At 36.1% G+C, this 20,419-nt stretch overlaps 1 protein-coding gene across 1 annotated transcript in view; it reads left to right on the top strand.

The window, feature by feature from the left end:
- Nucleotides 1-20,419, top strand: part of LOC123878968 (actin cytoskeleton-regulatory complex protein PAN1-like) — a 256,319-nt gene that overhangs the window by 190,644 nt on the left and 45,256 nt on the right. The window contains exon 4 of the mRNA XM_045926376.1: nt 7,176-7,210. Within this exon, the coding sequence (XP_045782332.1) occupies nt 7,176-7,210 (35 nt within the window). The remainder of the gene's footprint in view (nt 1-7,175; nt 7,211-20,419) is intronic.

Below are 20,419 nucleotides of genomic sequence, written 5' to 3'. Positions count from 1 at the left end.
TTAATGAAGTGCTAGGGCGATAGTTATTAATGACGCCCGACTCCGCCCGTTTTTATTTACCCACTAACACCTATTAGCCGCGTCCGATACACCCACACAATATATCATCTAGAAAAGGATCAATCAATTTACCAAATTATATTGTGACGGCAATTTATCACCCTTTCATTCTGGCCTCGCGTCTTGTTATAAGAATTGACTGATGTGATGCAATATCTTACGTAACCAAGTAATGTGCAACTTTAATTGCAGTATTTTACTGTACTAGCCGCCTCGTCCTGGCTACGCTCGAGTAGGATTTTTGAAAAACAGTGAAGGGATCAAGTTACCAATTTCTGAAACACATACTTTTTATTTTTTGCCCGAAAGCCCAAAATACAAATTTTCATAGAAATATATACTTAAAAAGGACGGATTTTTTTAACAAACTTTCACTCCCTATTCGACCCCTGTGGGGCTGGAATTTCTAAAATTTCTGGAACACGTATTTCTCGTATTTCTTCATAATAAACCCAAAGCCCAAAAATACTAATTTTTGTACATATAACTTAAAAAGTGACGCATTTTCATACAAACTTTCAACCCCTATTAAACCCCCTTAGGGGTGGACATTTTAAAAATCATTTCTTAGTTAGCGCCTAGGTCTTAAAAGTTTCTGACCCCAGTGATTTAGGTCATTGATGTCAGAACCTATTTAGGCTGTTCCTTGATCGACAAAATTCGACAGAACTTCCAAAATAATAAATATCAGTTCCACGGTTGCCTAAAAATTTACTTATTCATATGTATTATGGAAATTATTTGATTAGAAACAGATTGAAAGGTTACGATTCAAAACCAGCCCCAGTTATTCGAAGGGGTTTTGTTTTATTTCAATTAATTCGCAATCACAAAGAGTTTTGGAGACCGCAGCAGTCACTCTATCGCCGACAATTTAAACAGATGTCGTGTTAAGGAGGTCCTCTCAGAATATTCGTTCGGAATTTAAATTGCAAATTCGTGCGGCAGGTGCAGCCTCACGATTGAATGTCTGATCTCTCTTTCTACCCCTAAAGGAATTACTCGCTTCTCACTCTCTCAAAATCGACGTCAACAAATAAAACTCAAGCGTTACTAATTACTGGGCCCGTTCAAACGAAGAGAGGTAATCTTTGCACTTTATTTCAAAGAGGAAGTCTTGAAGCTAATGGCGTTAATTTAAAAGAGGCCGATGACTGTGATTTTTCTCGCCATAAACTTTTCGACTCGTGATTTATTGCAGCTTTCATCGCTCAAGCTATCTTTAAGTAAGTAAAATCTGTTTTTCTTTAACTGATTTAAAAGGTAAATAAGTAGCTTCTCGCTGCAACGGATAAGAGGAGCACTATACGCGATGTTCTTAACGTTAACTGACAATGAAATTATGATACGAGTGGAAAACTCCAGGTTTAAAGCGCCGGGCAAATCGCATACCGTACGTGCGCTTTGAGAAGGCTTCTACGAGTTATTTATCTTTTAAGTAAGCTAAGGAAATCTAAAGTATACAACGGTGGCCAAACGCGTAAAATGTCAGTCACACACTAAAGGTTCCAAAACTAAACAGAGGGTGTGATTCATTATGAATGGGGCAAACGGTCGCAGGTAGAGCGCTCTAAATTAAAGTTTGGTTCACTCGCGACGTGAACAGTGAACACAGTTTTGGCAGGCAGGTCACGAAACATCCTGGCCTTAATGAATGAAGAAATTCTGATCAGCTCCCAACACATATACTGACCCCGAGGCCCCTTGCTCTCGCTGTAAAGTATACTTGAAATAGCCAATACTGTTTATTTTCTAGCTTTAATCAAGCGTGAGTATCTATCCTTCGTAGTAGGTAGATATTTCCTTTAGTACTCCGATGAAGTTGCAACCATCTTTTATTACCCGACCACGGCAAAGCCAAGGTTGTGTGTTTAGCAGTGTATGTATGAATATATGTTTTGTATTTATGTGTGTTCCTCCGTAACGCCTAAACTACTGAGCCGATTTTTAGGAATGAGATGTCAATCAATTCATTATTACAGTCCAGCTAACATAATATGCTGCATTTTATATGAACTAAATCGATATGGCGTATGTTACATCCAAAAAAGTGGACGTGTCTCATTTTTTGCTATCGCATCGATTAATAATACTTGGAAGAGGACAATATTCTCAGTTCATAAATATAAATATACATTGTTTTTGTGTCGCGTCGTATATTTTAAGTATATTAAAATAATTATAGTTTAAGTAAAATATACGACGCGACACAAAAACAATTCTACTATCTTTCAGCGTTTATTGATAGAACTAGGTACCTAATCGGATTTAAGTTTGAACTTTATCTTGTTTAGCTTTTACAGTAGTCACTCAATAAAATGACATAAACAGCCCAGTCTTGACACCAAGGTCTGAACGTTTTATTTCTTTAATTAATGAATTTAAATAAATTAAATCGAATTACAAAATTAGCCCACGCTAGAAAGAAATTGGATTTCTCGTTAATCTTTGCCGTACCCCTGTAGCGACTAGCGAGCCTTCTTTCGTAGGCGAGTAATTAGCTTCCCAATTTTAAAGAGCGGCTCCGCGCCGTGCCACCCATCAATCCACTCCCCTGCCCAACACCGAATCGATAATAATTAATTATTTTTGACATAATCACAGCCGAAATCCATTCTGTTTTTGCTAATTCACGTCCCTATAATAAAACGGGACGACGCTTTTAAGGCCGGATGAAATTGATAAAAAATAAATAAGAGCAAACTTTCCGCTAAGTCAAACGAAATTTGGTGTTAGCTTACGCTGCTGGATGTTACATGATTAATTAGCCTTCGGACGTTTAATTGATTGTTCGGCAATCGATTACTCTATGTGGCATTTTAAAAAATTTTTTGTCCGTCCTAGCATCTTGTAATTTTCTACTGATTTTCTAAAAAATCAGAGACAAGGGTTAACTTGTCATATTATGACTGCACAAAAAAGGACAATAACATTTTCAGGGCTCACATATGCATGTGAATTTGTTTATTCCACCATAACTTCTAAATGCCTTATCAAATTTGTATCGTTAGAATTTATACATCATCTCGAGAGACACTGGTTAAAAATTTCATTTGTTTCTTTACTTTTTAACCAACTTCAAAAAAGGAGGAGGTTCTCAATTTATCGGAATCTTTTTTTTTAGTTCTTTTTTTGGCAGCGCATTTTAGTTGGCATCGAATAAAAAAATACCAAGAAAACATATTGTACAAGTGTAGGTGATGTATAACAGGTTTATATCGCAAGACTTTCAAGCAGTACAAATAGGCATTGTAACTGAAACACAGTGGAGTGACGAGGGATCTTTGTCAGGTGCTCACAATCAGCGAGACACAGTGTCAATATTGGGCACGTTACATTGGGCCAAGATGCGGATACAGTGGGCGACTGTCGGATACTACAAGGCTAATAGATGTCTGAGAATCTTCAACTCGAAACTATGCCGTGTACGGGTGTACGGGCATCTCTACCTTTGCTGAGTATGTTTGCCATTTCAGCAGTCGTATGTCAATAAATTAATGTATCTTCTGTTGCAATATTTGTACTCTTTGTCTATTCTTGTATGAGTTGTCTTTAACCAAAGACATTTCATTTATTTTCATTCATCTTCTATTTCCATAGACCATGGCAGGTCCAAAGTGAATTAAATATTTTTATTTAATGCTATATATATTAAACAATAGAATATGATAGAACCACGACTTAGTCCGCACGGATTTAGGTTTTAAAAATCCCGTTAGCCTTTTTGATTTTCTGGAAATTAATTTTACTTTAATTTTGTGTCTTTTTAACCCCCAACCCAAAAAAAGGGGTGCTATAAGTTTGACGTGTGTATCTGTGTATCTGTCTGTGGCATCGTAGCTCCTAACCGAATGAACCGATTTTAATTTAGTTTTTTTTGTTTGAAAGGTTGATCGAGAGTGTTCCTACTATAATTGAAGAAAATCGGTTCAGCCGTTTGAAAGTTATCAGCTCTTTTCTAGTTTTCTTAAAGAGATTCTTGTGTCGGGGGTTTTTTAAATTTCGAGTTATTAATTAGATTAAAGCAACTTTTTATTTTTGTTATGGTCTATGAGTGTAAATACGTAGAACGGTTGTCTTCACAAACACTATAATTCCCTCTGCCCTTTAATCGAATACAAGAAACACGAATGCAACGAAGCATAACATTGCACTCCTGTGTTGCGGCCAAAAAAGTAAAACGCGAAATTTCCAATTAGCGCTGTCGAAATGAAATATTTTGATAAACAAGCCGAGGGAGAATAAGAATATCGAGAGTCTGAAATACCGGCAAGTTGTCGGCACTTAAAAAATACATAGTGAAAACATTAGGTTCGCCCCGGGGTCGGCCGTGATTAAAGCCACCGAGGCATGCAAAACGAGTTCCGTATATTTGAACTAGTGTTGTGCAACCTTTACAACTCACAGTTCGCTTGTCTCATTTGAAACAATACAAGGTGTCTCAGTTTTTTTTTAATAAATTGATCGCTCAAAATATTTATAGGTTGGTTTTTATACTAACCGAAATACATACATAGTGAAAAGATTAGGTTCGACTGTATTGAGTGATAAGCAACGTTTTTTATCTTGTTTTAAAGTATCAGGTAAGTACATGTATCTCGCGTCATTTTTAGAGGAACTCTAATATTGGCTCATCTATACTTCTATACATTAATATCATATTCTAATACTTTAACCAATCTTTCCTCTTTATAATTAAATAGAAAAGATTTGTTTGTTTGTAATCGATAAACTCTAAACTACTGAACAGATTTTAATAAGTTTTTCACCATTAGAAAGCTACTTTATTCATAAGGGACATACAGTGGGCGTAATCGCGGGCAAAAGCTAGTAATAGCATTATAAAAGAGACGTTACAACAAACGCATTGTCTAACATCACTAGTTCCAAATCGACGCATGGAAATACTTTCCAAGTTTATATGGGCAGCGGTTGAGAGCCTACCGAATGGTGAGCGCACCACCTGCGTTTGTTTATTACCGGTTAAGACGGGTACTTGAAACTGTACTGTTTATTTAGGTCTGACCCACTTAAAATACACGAGCAATATTTGATAATCGATGCTGTATAGTGTTCCGGGAATACTGAAACAATATCTTAACTTCTTTCTAACCGAATGCAAAAAAGGAGGTTATGATATTATTTTACTATGTGGCGCAATTTTCAAAAATAAACTTTTTCTTTCTTCAAACGTTATGAATTCGACCAGTCAGTATTTATGTACCCATTCTGGTTATCTGTGTATTTACAGTCAAAGGCCGTAAGTCATTTAGCACCTCTATGAACATATTCGCGTGGCACGGTTATGCACATGCGTTAGGTGTATGTGTCGTGTTTATAAAAAAAGGTCATAAGTGCGACAGGGTTGTGATGCAATAGTTTCGCGGAATTGCTACTCGATTTCTGAGGCCGACCGTACTTATGTAGGCATGCATGATGTTTGTATGGCCGCGATTATTTCAGAGACTAATTAACAGATTTCGATAGTTATTTTGAATAATGTGATGACGTTAGAACAGAACTTACTGTAGCAATTGTAGAGTAAAGCTCAATACACAATGCAGCATAGTCAAAGTGATGGGAGGCGTTTGTCCTAAAAGGTCAACTGAACTGAACTTTGTCTCCATAATGAACTTTGTCGTGAACTCGTAAAGAATTTATTGCATCGCTTTTCTTTGAATCTTCTGTAATATGCTTTCAGCCTAAGAAAGCAAAATTTCAATAAATGGGTGACAGCCAAGCGTATAACACACTGTTTATATCACTCGTGTAGTTCATAATATATCTGTATAATATTAAGGTTCACTTGCACCAATCCGTTTTTACATGTATAATGTGATTAAATTACATTTTCTATATCTGTTCTTTTCTTATCAATCCCGGAATAAAGTCAAAAAAAAACATTAAACCATATTAAGCTTTCTGGTGCAAGTGAGCCTTAGTACGAGTACAAATATGAGTACCTCTACGAAACTTTGTGATTAAACATACAATATGCATATCCGTTATTAATAAGAAAGGGGTATAAGGCATTGTGTACACAGCATCCTTACCGGGCAGTGATTAGCCGCGAACACTACGCACCGCCTCGCCCCTAAATATGTTTGTGCTTCGGCTTTCCAGAACACACCCAATATCGGATCCCTCCAGAGGATCAGCCATTACGCAGCCTCTTAACGGACGGTTTTAATTAAAAACTTCTTACATTACCTACCATGTGTCCGGCTACATTCTAATTTGCAAATTCTTTTACCAATAACTTCGAAATTAAAGGACTCCATCAATATCGCTCTAACCTTATCGTGCCTAATTTAGGTACGTTGGGATACAGTTAGAGCAAGACTGATCCTCAATGGTATTCGAAACTACCTCGTTCGTAACTACCATTAAATGCGTAAATCGTAAACCTAACATTGATATCAATAGGTTTATCTTCTTGGCAATATACCTCAGTAGGGTGATTTATTGCCTTTTTCTCATTTATTATATTTCCAATAGGTATCCACAAACAGATCTTTAATAGACTTTTTTTAAATGGAAGACAGATCTACTGTCGATAGATTGTTAAGAGGGCTCTCTTCGTCACTCGTTTCATACAATCGTAGTTCCAATTTCATTTGAATATTAAGCAACCAAAGTCCATGAAATTTTGCAGACATATTCTAGAAACTAATATCTATGTCTGTGGTTTTCCAGATTTCTGTTAAAATATTCGGTTTCAAAGTTACGCGGTCTTATAAATTTTCATACAAATCTTTGAGCCCCTGTAATTTTAAAACTACATATTTTTAGAAAAATCTAAAACACCACAGATACAGATATTAGTTTCTAGAATATGTCTGCAAAATTTCATGGACTTTGGTTGCTTAATATTCAAATGAAATTGGAACTACGTTTGTGTGAAACGAGTGACGGAGAGAGCCCTGTTAAAACTTAAAACTTTGAAATAATAGTGGTTTATGTTTGAAGCTTGAAGTTTTTCAAAACCATCCAATCACTTCAATTACAATTTGTGTTTGAATCCGAAAAATTTTACTGCTCATGTCGATCTGTAATATTTAGGTACTTGCAATTTCCTAAAAATTTTATACAAAATTACACTCTTGTTTTTGCAGATGCGCGGGACTGCGACGACGTCAACACTGACAAGGCAAGTAAATTACGACTTTCAAATCGAGTTTTAACTAAAAAACAACGCTCAAAAACCACTCCAGTCTCCCCAGCGCAATACAAACTTCGCCGTCGACTTTATAGCCTCTGTGACCGCCAAAAGTCGTCGAGGAAAAGTGCAAGCTTGTTTATCCATATATCAGTGGTAACGTCGGCATTTCTTTCTGATAAGCCGGCTCCCTCGCCGCCAATAAAGTGATTAAGTCACAAATCGGTTTGCGACTTTTGCCCTAAACAGGAATTTAGTTGGTTTCAGATAGCTGTTTTTCTTTTTAGGGTTCCGTACGACCGAACAAAAATGGAACCCTTATAGGATTACTCGTGTGCCTGTCTGTCTCTCCATCTGTTACAGCCATTTTTCTCCGAGTGTACTGGACAGATTAACTTACACATATTATGAATTTCTGTATAACGTGCAAGTTATTCAAGAAAATAAATGAAACTTGACCATATTTCTCCTTATCTCCGAAACTACTGTGCTTATAGTTTAGAAAAATTACAAAAAATTGTTCTTTACTTATAGATTATAGGCAAAGATTTTAAAATAACATGGTTTCCATATTGTGCGTACAAAGTACAAACTTACATATTCATCATACATAAGTAACCCTCTCCACGCAATATCAAGTCGCACTTGTCCGTTTTTTTGCTATATAGGTTCTGTCGTAATCATTTTATCAAACATAAATCTATCTTGTCCGATATATTCAGCTGTTTATTACTCGATCTATATTCCTGATAAGAGATAGCAAGTTAGATTCATCTTTTTCTTAATACACATAGAAGGTATCCTACCTATAATTATGTGAATCCAACCTCAACCTGAGTTGTCTAACTTGCGAAATCAGAAAAAGCCGTGGCAACTATGATCACAAATACGACTTTTTTGCTTCCCCACCATTCCTTATATCTATCGAATGGCTCCATTAGAAATAAATTGCCCTTCGAAATCGCTTCGTGTTATAAATTTCATACGTGCTGAGAAATGACATACGGTATTATTTATTACGGAGTTTTTTTGTTTCGAGGAAAATAGGAAGAAGACATTCTGATGTAATTGAGCTAGGATTCGTTGGGGCACGCTATGGTAAGACGATTTTCGGTTGACAGGAAGATACCTATCTTGTGTATTTTTGTATGACTTTATAAGGGCAATATTTATGACAGAACTTTTTAAACAATAATTGCTGGAGATTATTAAAATAGAAAGATTAATTGAAGAACTAAAGCAACTAACATTGCTCAATGACATTAGATTAGAAGTTTAACTTAGCAATGGATAGGGTACTGTATAGCTTGAAGGATAAAAAAAAAAATGGTGACCTCAAGGCTATTGGGTCACATCAAGCTGGACGCTGTCAGATACAAGCAGCCTAAGATCGCGGAGTGTAGAAACCTGTTATAGTTACCCATGTCTAGCGTTGGGTGTTTATCAGTTTTCAGACAACTAGTTTGATAAATAAACATAAAATGGTGGAACAATCTTACAAGCTTAAGCACGCGACCCATGTCTACTCATTATAATTACTATTTAATTGACGTAAGAAGCAAAACAAACACTTGCCAGTACATTAACATCTGTCAGCAAGCAATTTATTGTAACCCTTGTTCCACTATTATCGGCATTAGTGGGAGGCGCCATTAGCCCTACAAATGACACTAAAATGAAATCTATTCATTTCCTCCCGGAGTCAATCGAGCTGATATTGTTCAATTTCACGCGATCCGAACATTACCGTTGGATCCTCGCGAGTTGACGACTCACCTATTTGTAATACGAACCGGTAAATAAAACCTGCTTTCCATGTCCTTTGTGGAGCTCGGCTTTCATGATTTCTACGTAAATTAATGTAATTCAAGCAGTAGATACCATGTCATAGGCATGTTAAGAAAACGTCATACCTAATATACCACATAATATTATATTTAACTCTTTTTCGTAAAGATAAAATAAATTAATACTATCTATTTTTAACCTAATTGATTTATGTTTGACCTGTCCTGTTTCTACCAATATTACGCGTTTAGGTATCTTGTAGAATAGAAGAACTATCTTCAACCCATTAGCATTTAGGGGCAAGGCAATTAGAATTTAGGGTCTAAAGCTAACTGAGCTAGTTCCTTTTACTAACTATTGATGATATACTTTTTCTCTTCTCCAGCTCTAAAGGGAATCATTTGTCTGTGAATCATTTGCTTAGGTACGCTTAGGTGTATGGGTTTCATTACGATTTTCGACTCAAAAAATTCCAACATCTGCTATTATAGCCCTAGATTCTCACAATGTAAAATATTACAATGATTCATTAAAATCGTATTTTTATTCCCAATTCAAACATTGCATCACTTCAATCAATGTCGTTATGGGATAGATGTAGCATCAGTGGCCGTGTATTGGTTTTGTGCCCTGTCGCGTTATGGGTTAATTTGTTACGATGTTTATCAACACCGACAAATGTAGCGGACATTTGTGTAACATGCCTATGCTCATACCTCATCGATACCAGTGACAGTGACGGGTATGGCTACATTATATGAGTGATATCGCTCCGTTTTATACACCTAAGTACGAAATATCTTATTAATCCAAATAAAAATGCTTTAGATGTTCTTAATAAATATTAAGTTAAATAAGATGTATACTAGCATTAAGATTGTTGCCTATTAGGCATTCTTTACACCGTTTTATCTAGATTTGTTTTTTGGTAAATTTTTTTTTTTTTGAATTTGTAAACTGATGCTTGGCTTCTAAGAAACCTGCTGGCAAATGATGATGCAGCCTAAAGTAGAGCGAGCAGGCCTAGATACTTATTTACTTGAAGGTATCTTAGTATAAGTATTAAAAATTGAGGAGAAAACTAAAGCTGGTATCAAAATCATCACAATTTTTTAACATATCATTCATAGAATAAAAATCCTATAGAGACTGAACTTACTATAGAATCTGTTATTGATTATCACAAATGATATCTCTACTATAAAGACTATTTAAAAAGCATAAAAAGTTAGGAGACGTTTTATCTGAACATCAGTCAGATAGTCGGCAACCTAAAAAGTTATAACCTGTGCTTCAAGTCACTAACTCTATGTTGATGCACCTACTCCTCCAACTCAAAATTTGAAAAATGTTTTTTTTTTTTTCAGTTTTACACTATTTATGGAATACTTCCTTACCCCTTATGGAATACTAGAGCTATTAACCAATTACACAAAAAAAAAATAGAAAAAAGGAATCCAAGATTAATTGAAATCAAACGACTTCAAAATTGCTTACGAAATGACACGGTCTCTCTATATAATTTCCTGCTTAGTGGAATAAACCGCTCGAAATTCACCTAAAGTATGGTATTATCAAAAAATTGGCTTTATTACGAAACTATTTGCCTTCAGTAACAATCTTGATCAAATAAAAAATTAACCTGCCAAGGGTGTAGAGTGGGGACAAATTGCGGCGATCCTATTCTATACGGAAGTATATAAAGAAAAAATGTGGGACTTATTTCGATATAGGTAATTGGCTAGATAATAATTCAATATGATAGTATAGGTTTATATTAGTGTGACAGAAGTTTTTCAGACTAGTAATAGTTTTTCAGATTAGTAATATTAATTTAATGTCTGTTATGAGAAAAATATACTTAGTACCTTCATACTTCGACGGAGCTACATTAAGTCACCATGAGTACTTTGGATTTTTTTCATCATTATTTTTTGTTTTCGTAATAACTTTTGATTTTAGATCACGGAAGATTTTTTATTTGGAACACTAAGTGTGCTTACACTTTGTTTAGTATTTTTCTATAGTAACAGAGATAATACACTCTGATAATCAAAAAAACAACACCCTGATAATACACCCTGATGATCAAAAAGTGCTCCGAAATGATTTCGTCAGTCATTTTACGAATAAAAAATATTTTTACGGAAATCTATGAATTGTATTTTAGTTAAAAATATTATAAACGTGTCTTTGTTTAAGCTGTAAAAAAAACTTTTGCACTTTTGTACAGAACACGACGATCGTCTGCGACTCCGATTTGGCTATTTCAATAAAATTATACAAGACTATGAAAATAAAACTGAGGCGGCTCGGTGTATTCAAAAGCCAAATTAATTTTTTCCTTCAAAGCTCTTTGCGATCTCGTTGCGAAATTAAACCTTGTTGTTTCAGTAATAAGAATTGTTTTTAAAACAGAAATTATTACACGTTTTAAAGTTATTTGTAACCGCAAGGCGCATCAGCCGCTACGTGTCGCCTTCAACGAATCCAAATGTATTTTTTTCGATTTACCCTCGAATTATAAAATCAATTAGGCGACGACATCGCGTTACCAACAGACGGATTTGCAATCTTTCTTTTAAATTAAGTTACAATGTCGATGTACAAAGGGCTCGTGTGCGTTTCATTACTTTTTTCTCCTTTCATTTCCGGTAAAATAAAAATGGAGGTATGCTTTAATTATCTGAACTGATATTTAAATTAAAATATAGGTAGGTCTTTAATTTATGTTTATAAATATAATAAATATAAATATAGTTCACAGCCAAAGGCATTTGACAGCTTTACCTTACTTATTTCAAGTTACATCGGGCAAGCCATTTTTCCTAAAATTGTAAAGGTAAGTAGGTAGGTATACTCCTTTTTAAAATCGAAGGAAATCAAGAAATCAAAATTGATCAATTAAATAACTACCCGCAGAGTTAAATAAATCATGTAAATACTAAAGAAATAGGAATAATACCTTTTTTATATTAGGCTGTGTAAAATATGGCACTCATTTAATTTAAAAAAATTAAAGAAATTCATTCATCGTTGAGATTTGATAAAACACCGCGTCTCGCCTGAGCAGTCAAAAACAATACTTATTCAAATGAAACAAAAAGCAATTAACGGTGGAGATATCCCTCCGTCCTCGGAGGATACAAGAGAGGAGAGATTATTGAAAAAATAATTAATAAATATTTATGACGGGCCACCTGAGGAGCGACAGCACTCTGATTTCATTTTTATCCAGTCCTCGAGTACGCATCTGCAGCGTTACACGGGAAAGCGGTTTATTACGAATGCAAAATTTTCCATTCATATTCAAAATTTTATATCCCGATGTGGTCGGGAGAGAGCTAATTTATTCCGGGGGAGCCAAGGAAACGTCCCAGCACCTCGCGTCTTGGGGAGGATTAGGGAAGGGTTGAGCGGGAAATTGACAGGTGCCTGTCAAAAATTACAATTAATAATTGAGACCGCCGCACGCCGCAGCGTGACTGCATTGCATGCCGATAAAAGTTCATTCGACTTTGCAGGCTACATTCAATATTTTGACCTAATTATTCGTAAATTTTCCAAGGCCTTCTTGTTTTTCTGTAGAACAGAGTATGATTTTAAGTCCACAAATAAAATTTAAGAAATAACTGCAGCATAATCAGTGTCGCGAATACGCTGATACAGGTTAGCGCTATGAGTAGATTGCAATCACTTGAAAGATTACAATCAAGCGCTACTCGACTAACTCGACCTTGAATTATAAATAATGGAAAGAAAATAATGTTAACAATAGGCAATTTTCATTACTCAATAACTTCGTAGATTTACAGCAAATGGACGTAGCACTTAATGAAATTCACTAACATTTTAGAAACCTGCATTTTCGGTCGACCAATGAAAATAGGCTTTTAAGTTTTTAATTTTGCTTTGATATCTCTAGCGTGCAGTATTACGTCACTTATACCCAGGCCACTTGATTGTAATAAACATGGAGGGGCATCGATTACCCGCTTTACAGCTGGGACAGCGTTTAATGGCGGTAATCCACTACTGACGAACTTTTATTGCCCGTTACGACTGGCAAATACAGCAATCACGATTTGTCCAACGATATCTCTTTAAGCCGCTATAAACTTTGATGTTTTAACTTCATCTCTATTTTTCTTGTCAAGCATCGTATAAAATGTATTTAAACTCGCTTCGCTCGCTCAATTTTTTTTTTAAATAATTAGTCAGTGTTGCTTTCAGATAAATAGATATTAAGCGAATAGATATGCTTAGTATTTGAATGCAAGTGAAAGATGAAACGTAACGATAACATTTATGAAAAACTATCTGTAGTAATACGTTGGTACTCTACCTACTTTATATACCTACTATATAAATTGGCAACTTGTACCTACTAAAATTTAAATATCTTTACAAAACCCCTACATTTAATTGCATATCAATTTAATTAGACACCGCGTGGACTACACAAACTTCAAATCCCTGTTTTACCCCCTTAGGAGTTGAATTTTTGAAAATTCTTTCTTAGCGGATGTCTATGCCATAATAATAGCTATCTGCATGAAAAATCGCAGCTCTATCCTTTCAGTAGTTTGAGCTGTGCGTTGATCAACTCAGTCAGTTACCTTTTCCTTTTACTATATTTAGAAGACTTTTTTTTAGTCAAATCTCTTTTGATTGCTATACATTTACATCGGATTAATTCGTTCACAGTTTTATACACATCGGAGTTCGGACATTCATTGACTTTTGATAGAGAGCCATCATTTGTTACGTGGCCTGCCAATGTTTGCAACTTTCAGTGTTCAACCGATGTGACTAAGTGAGTTATGAACATGTGCAACTGTTGTTGCAGTTTTATTAGTTTTCACGTGGCACCGCAGGGCAATATATCGACAAAGGGGGCTTATTACAAACTTACCAGGAAATCATATTTTCCGGGATGAAAAGTAGTCTATGTCCGTCCCCGGGATATAATCTAACTCGGTAGGTACCTTTCATCAAAATCAGTTAAATTGTAGGGCCGTGAAAAGCTAGCAGACAGACAGACAGACACACGTCCGCATTAATAATAATAATAGTATGGATTAATTTCCAAATAAAATACACCCAATTGCTCATCTATTAATACGGTTCAGTTATCTTGCATAATAGATGGAGGTGATTTTTCACGCATTCGCACCGGCCGCTGCCCGCAGGCCAATCACGGATGCACTGGACATGCCCGCTGAGTTATTGCTTCCAATTGATTTGAGCGATTTCCAACTTTGATAAATAGAGTCATAAATGTGGTTAGCGTCTGTCTCTATTTGGTATCTAGATGACTGACTTGATTTCCCCTCTGGCGCTGTTTAAACGATTGCAGGGTTGCTGTGCAGGAGGCCTCTGTGCTCGCTGGTGGGCCGGCGAAGGGTTGTTCATAATGATGATTAGTCAGGATTAAAAAAAGTTTTTTCATGTTTCAGTTCTACACGCATATAAAAAGTGATATAGAAAACATGGCGCCGGCGCAAAGCATTTTCATAATCCAAACGGCCCCCTTCGTGCAATTCCATCAGGAATTTCATAGCTCCATCGTAAATAATTTGTCGATTTGTCGTTCGACAGCCGCGAGGCGTAAGAAAATGTTAATTAACGAATCCATTGTTTTCCCGCCCGGCGGCTCCAAGATGGTGCCGCTTCCGTTTCCGCCGGCCGCCTTCTTTATGTGCGTTTCCCTTATTTTTACGTCAGACGGGTAGAGAGAGGTATTGTCGGCTGGCGCGCTGGGTATAATGATTTTAATTTCCTCTAATCAAGCCTTCGGCGGGGCTTAAGAATTCTAATCGTGCACACCGCCGCCGCCGCACAGCTGACAGAAACATCACCACTTATTCTGATTGCGACGAGTGTGGTGCTGAATAATTAATATGCCTTTATTTTGCGTTATGCGCTCCAATAGAACAAAGACGCTGGGAAGCATTCATTTATGAATTGTGGCGCGGAGTCTTCAACTCTTTTTGTTTCCGTCACCGCCGCCTTGTATCAAGACTTGGATTTACGTGATTACGAATTGCGACAACGACCTCGCTGTCTCGAATTCTGATACGAAAGTTTACGCAACTTAAGTTTCTGAATATCAGTTGCCAAAACTACCTACCACGAAGCCTTAAAAGTCCCCAAAAAAAAAACTACCTAAGTATTATAATAATGAAGGGGGTAAAATAGGGGTCTGAAATTTGTGTGTTTCACACGAACAAAGTCGCGGGCATAAGCTGTTTTAAATATTTAAAGGAAAAATCTGACTGACTGGTGTATCAAAGCACAACTCAAACTACTGAATCGGGCTGAAATTTGGCATGCAGATAGCTATCTATGGTGACGTAGCGCAGACATCCACTAAGACAGGATTTCTGAAAAATCCCCGACATGGGTAATATAGGGGTTTGAAATTTGTGTAGCTCACGCGAAAAAAGTCGCGGGCATTATAAGCTAGTATATTACAAAGTAAAACACAACCATATCAAAAGATAGCCATTATCAAAAATATAACAGCGTAAAGTTTAATTATATGGGGGGCGAAAGTTACCCCTTCGTTCAATTCTCACTAACGACCACATTTCGGTCGTCTAAATCACGACAACGCCACTTGCAATTAATTTTTTAACTACAAAATGTTAAGTACATTTATATTCGAAATCGGTAGAGGCGAAGGATTTACGAACATGTTAACATTGTACCTACGGAGCTTTGACTCGATGATTTTGAAATTTACAGCATTTAGTTTACTTCATTTTTTTTGTTAACTTTTAGGCAGGATTGTTTTGCAACCCACTTGCAGTTAGTGTTGTGGCAATTATTGTTTCACGTTAAATTGCAATAGCATAAGGCTGCGCTCACTTTGCATGCGTTTCCGTACGAATTTGGTCGTGTAAACACACTGGATGCGTGCTAGTGGTACGTGTATAGGTACGCGCGCATAGTTTCGACGTCCAAAGTTGATCCCAATTAGGATACTTCGCTGCTTCGTTTTTGAACACAATTATCTAGGTGTGTAGGATCATCATTTACGTATTATTTACGCACTATCCACTATCGCAGTCTCGGAGTCAGAAGAGAATTATTTAAAAGATACAGATTATTCATACGCACAGCATCATTACAATTAACTTTTTTTCTGCCGGAATAAAACATAACCAGTGAGTGTATTCAATTCATACGACCAGTGTCGCACGTTAAGTTACGATACTAATTCGCATACCTACAAAGTGAACGCGGCCTAAGAGTAGTCGGTCGTATTAAATTTACATTTCTCAACTTTGAAGTTGATAATAATGATTGCCACTCTGTACAATTTCAATGCCTGGCGATAAAATAAAATATACAGTTTGTCTAAATTCCAAGATGTATGACTGTGCGTCACAAAATCAGTGGCATACAAAATAACTAGTTTTTTTAACTTAAAAATTACTAGCTGAGTAGTTTCACTCGGGTGAAATTTAATATACCTAATACATTCATAATAGCTTATACTACTTATAAACTTTTTAAAGATGAAATAATTATTGAAATCTGTTAAGTTCATTGATTACAAACAAACTAACAATTTATAATATTAGTACTTATAGATGATTTATTATTACAATGACTCCTTGAATTTTGAAAAGTTACGTTTGTTCCCTGTAAAGTGTGGTCCGCGGTGCCTACACAATAAAGACAACCCTTCATTTCGCGGCATTTCGCATTCAAGTCACCCTAAAGACTCCTCGTGCGAACAATACAAACCTTTCTACCAGGAATTAAGTTAAATGAATACCCTCCTATCTCTCAAGGGATCTAGCTAACTAGAATCTACCAATTTTCTGGATATTGAACAAACGCTCTTAATTTTCCGCAATCCTGATATTATTTTCAGATCACCTGCAAGTCGACCGTCACACCGCCACACCACCACTAAAGGTTAATACTCGTAACTACAACTGAACGCTGTTGATTATAACTTTTTATTAGAAATCAACGCGTACGTAGATATGCACCATAATAAGATATATCTATCAGAAAAAATCCAATTAAAAAGATAACTGAAAATCCAGACTTACAGATTTCAGACGGTCACATGATTGGCAATCTGTTACCAAGCCACAAACTAGATTTATAAGATAAAACAATCATTCGCCTTAAACATTTAAGATACACAATAGATATACATCATGTATTGTTTGTTACATATCACTCATATTATGAAACAAATAAAACAACCTTAATAAGATTTATTACGGGGAAACTAAACGAAACAACTCAATATCCCGAACACTCATAACCCCCCAATAAATAAAGCGGCAATAAAATGTGAAAAACGATTACAAATCAATGAAGCGTGCCTTCCCTCTCGGGGCGCAAATAAAGCCCAAGTACACACTTCAAATATGCTTTTCTTAATCGTTCTCATAAAACAAAGATCAGCCAATCTCCCCCGTACGTAAAAATATAATAAAAATTAGCAAAGCACGAAACTGGCTTTGTTTTGGCTTAAAGAGTTCCGTAGGAACTATGTACTCGTAAGTATTTCGATTGAAACATAATCCGAGAACCAATCATACGATTTATTTTTATTTTTCTCTACAATTATTTATGGTTTGTCCGAATGGGAGACTGGAGGAATGATTCTTGGCTTTAGTTTTATACGAGTACGTAGATATTATATGGTAGATAAAAAGAACTTTACTTTTACATGTCAGAAAAAGCAACTGCCAGATTTCTTGCTGGTTCTTTTTCGTTGAAAAGGCATACTGAGCCACTAACCAGATATATTACAATGGTCCATAAAATAAAAAAAGTTTATTTCAATTAAAATCTTATGTTTCATCAAAGTCAAAAAGCAATCTAACGTAAAGTCATGATACTCCTGTGACATAGAGACTGTAAGTACTAAGAGTCCATGTTCAAGTTTCAAGTTTACCAAAATTATTGTGGACCCCCATTCTTATGAGGAACCCTAAAAACCACCCTTATTGCTCACATCGCGTCTATCAGCGAGAATTTTTACCGCAAATCGTTTCCTAAAGGAGCTACCGAACCGATATTGTTTACATTCCGGTTGGTAATAAGGCAATCGAAAGTATACAAACCGTATTATAGCCCATTCTGCACACTCCCTGATCTCCCTAAATTAAATTTTAGTCCATTTTCTTTACGAGAAGGCTATGTAAAAAGTTCTTATTTTTCTACAGTCTTTTTCATGTACTACTGTTAGCAGTGGAAAATATCCTACCGTTAGCAATTTGAACATTTGGAACTAGTTGATCCACTCCGACTGCCCTAGGTTGTAATTTCTGAAAATCCTTTCTTATTTCAATTCAATATAGAAAATCTAGTAAAATCTTAGGCAGACCTAGTTATTTGGGCTGTACATGTCATTTCGTTTGCATCTCCTTTTATAATCACAGAACATTGTAAAGCTTACTACGTCGGAATGATAACAAATTCAACATGAAGGTAATTACTAGGTGGATCCTGAAAGGTTGGTGACGCATTGGTGGTTCCTCTGGTGCTGCCAATATTCATGGGCGGCGGTAATTACTTAACGTCAGTTGATCTGCCTGCTCGTTTGCTCGCTATTTTTATATAAAAAAATTATATACTTAAGTCTTATTTTTAGTACGTAATGGTATAATTGATCATCTGTTGAAAAGCATTTTTAATCCTTTAACCGAACCATAAAAAAGTCGATGGTAAATGGTAAATAAAGTGATGCTAGATGATATATTTATCACACTAATATTATAAAGGCGAAAGTTTGTATGTGTGTGTGTGTGTGTGTGTGTGTGTATGTTTGTTACTCCTTCACGCAAAAACTACTGGACGGATTTGGCTGAAATTCGGAATGGAGATAGATAATATCCTGGATTAGCATATAGGCCACTTTTTATCCCGGAAAACCAAAGAGTTCCCACGGGATTTCGAAAAACCTAAATCCACGCGGACGAAGTTGCGGGCGTTAGCTAGTTATTTATAATAGTTGGTCAGAATTAAAGCCAAATCCAATAGGATTTTAAGTTGAAATTGTATAAAGCCGTACCCTTTCTTCTTGAGTAAATATTAATCGACACCAGCTGCTATATAGGCCTCCTCCAGTAAGAATCTCAATTAAGCTTATTTTGCTAGAAACAAAAAAAACGACTACTGTAAAGATTTACCTCAAAACTCCTCCACCGGGAGGATGTGTCATTGTAATTTGGCCGGGGATGACGGATCCCGCGCCCCTGCCTATGATCATAATGCCGTAAGCCATTTTAATCTTAACTTAGTTAAAAATCTTGCGTCCGACATTAGCATTAATCACTTTTGACAGCCGCCGTTATGGATATGCTGTAATTAATGTGTTTAAATTAGGAAAATGCCTTGGGAAATCTTGAATATTAGTTGAAAACTGTGATAAGTTTACTAATAAGTAGAATCTGTTTAAATATACCTAAGGTTAATCAACTGCTTTCAAAACTGACTACATAATACTGCTTATCACACTCAGTCGCAGCTCACTATCTTGGACTGAGTATGATAATCAAATAATTAGAAGGTGATAAATTGTTAATAAAATTAAAAAATTTAACATATTGTAGGTACCAAAATTGGCTCTTCCCTTAAATAAAGGTTTCTGTAATTATTATTCAAGTTTTTAAAATTCAAAACCAACCAATCAGGATGAAATTAAATCAGTGGATTGCAAATGGAATTACAATATTATTTTGTAAGAAACAAAGGAAAATGCCCTCATCAAGCACGAAATCTAAATCTTAATTGAACGTCGACATTGAGAGATTTCAATTCAATTACTAAACCATATTTAACGAAATCCAATCTCCTTTCCCTTGTGAAATAATATTATTTATTCACAAAAAAATAATACAAAACGCGGTCGCGAGACGCCGAACGCTCTGTTGGTTTAACTGAGATCATTCGATGTAAAAGTTCGAGCTGAGCACGGAGGCAGGAAGAAAACTTGGTTAAGCGAAGCCCTCTAAAAATGATTGATGCCACGGCGCGGCGGGGGACGATCGCTCAGCGACTGACGCCGCTCAAGTCGAACGTTTTAAAACGAATAAACGTCGAACCGCTGGAAATTTGAAAATGAAGATCATTAGCGCTATATCGACGCAGCCCTCGCGTTTCATTATTACCCGATGGAATTTCGCATTTTTGCCCCGCAGCCCCGCAGTTTTATTGGCTGCCTCCCGTCAATCATATCGGCTAAACGATTTAAACTAGCTCGAGTAGCAGACGTACAACAATAGCGATCGATTCGATCGCATTGCATTCGCGTATAGCCAATTTCCTAACGTATTGGAAACATTGAACAATTGTTTGAAGACATGTTATTACGCGGCAACGTTTAGCCTGGGAGCTAACAAGCTCTAACGTCGTTTGTTTCTGTGGAGTCTT

This window comes from Maniola jurtina, chromosome 3, assembly GCF_905333055.1.
Source record: "Maniola jurtina chromosome 3, ilManJurt1.1, whole genome shotgun sequence".
Classification (NCBI taxonomy): domain Eukaryota; kingdom Metazoa; phylum Arthropoda; class Insecta; order Lepidoptera; family Nymphalidae; genus Maniola; species Maniola jurtina.
The sequence above is the reverse complement of the archived record's forward strand: the minus strand, read 5'-3'. Positions and strand labels throughout refer to the sequence as shown.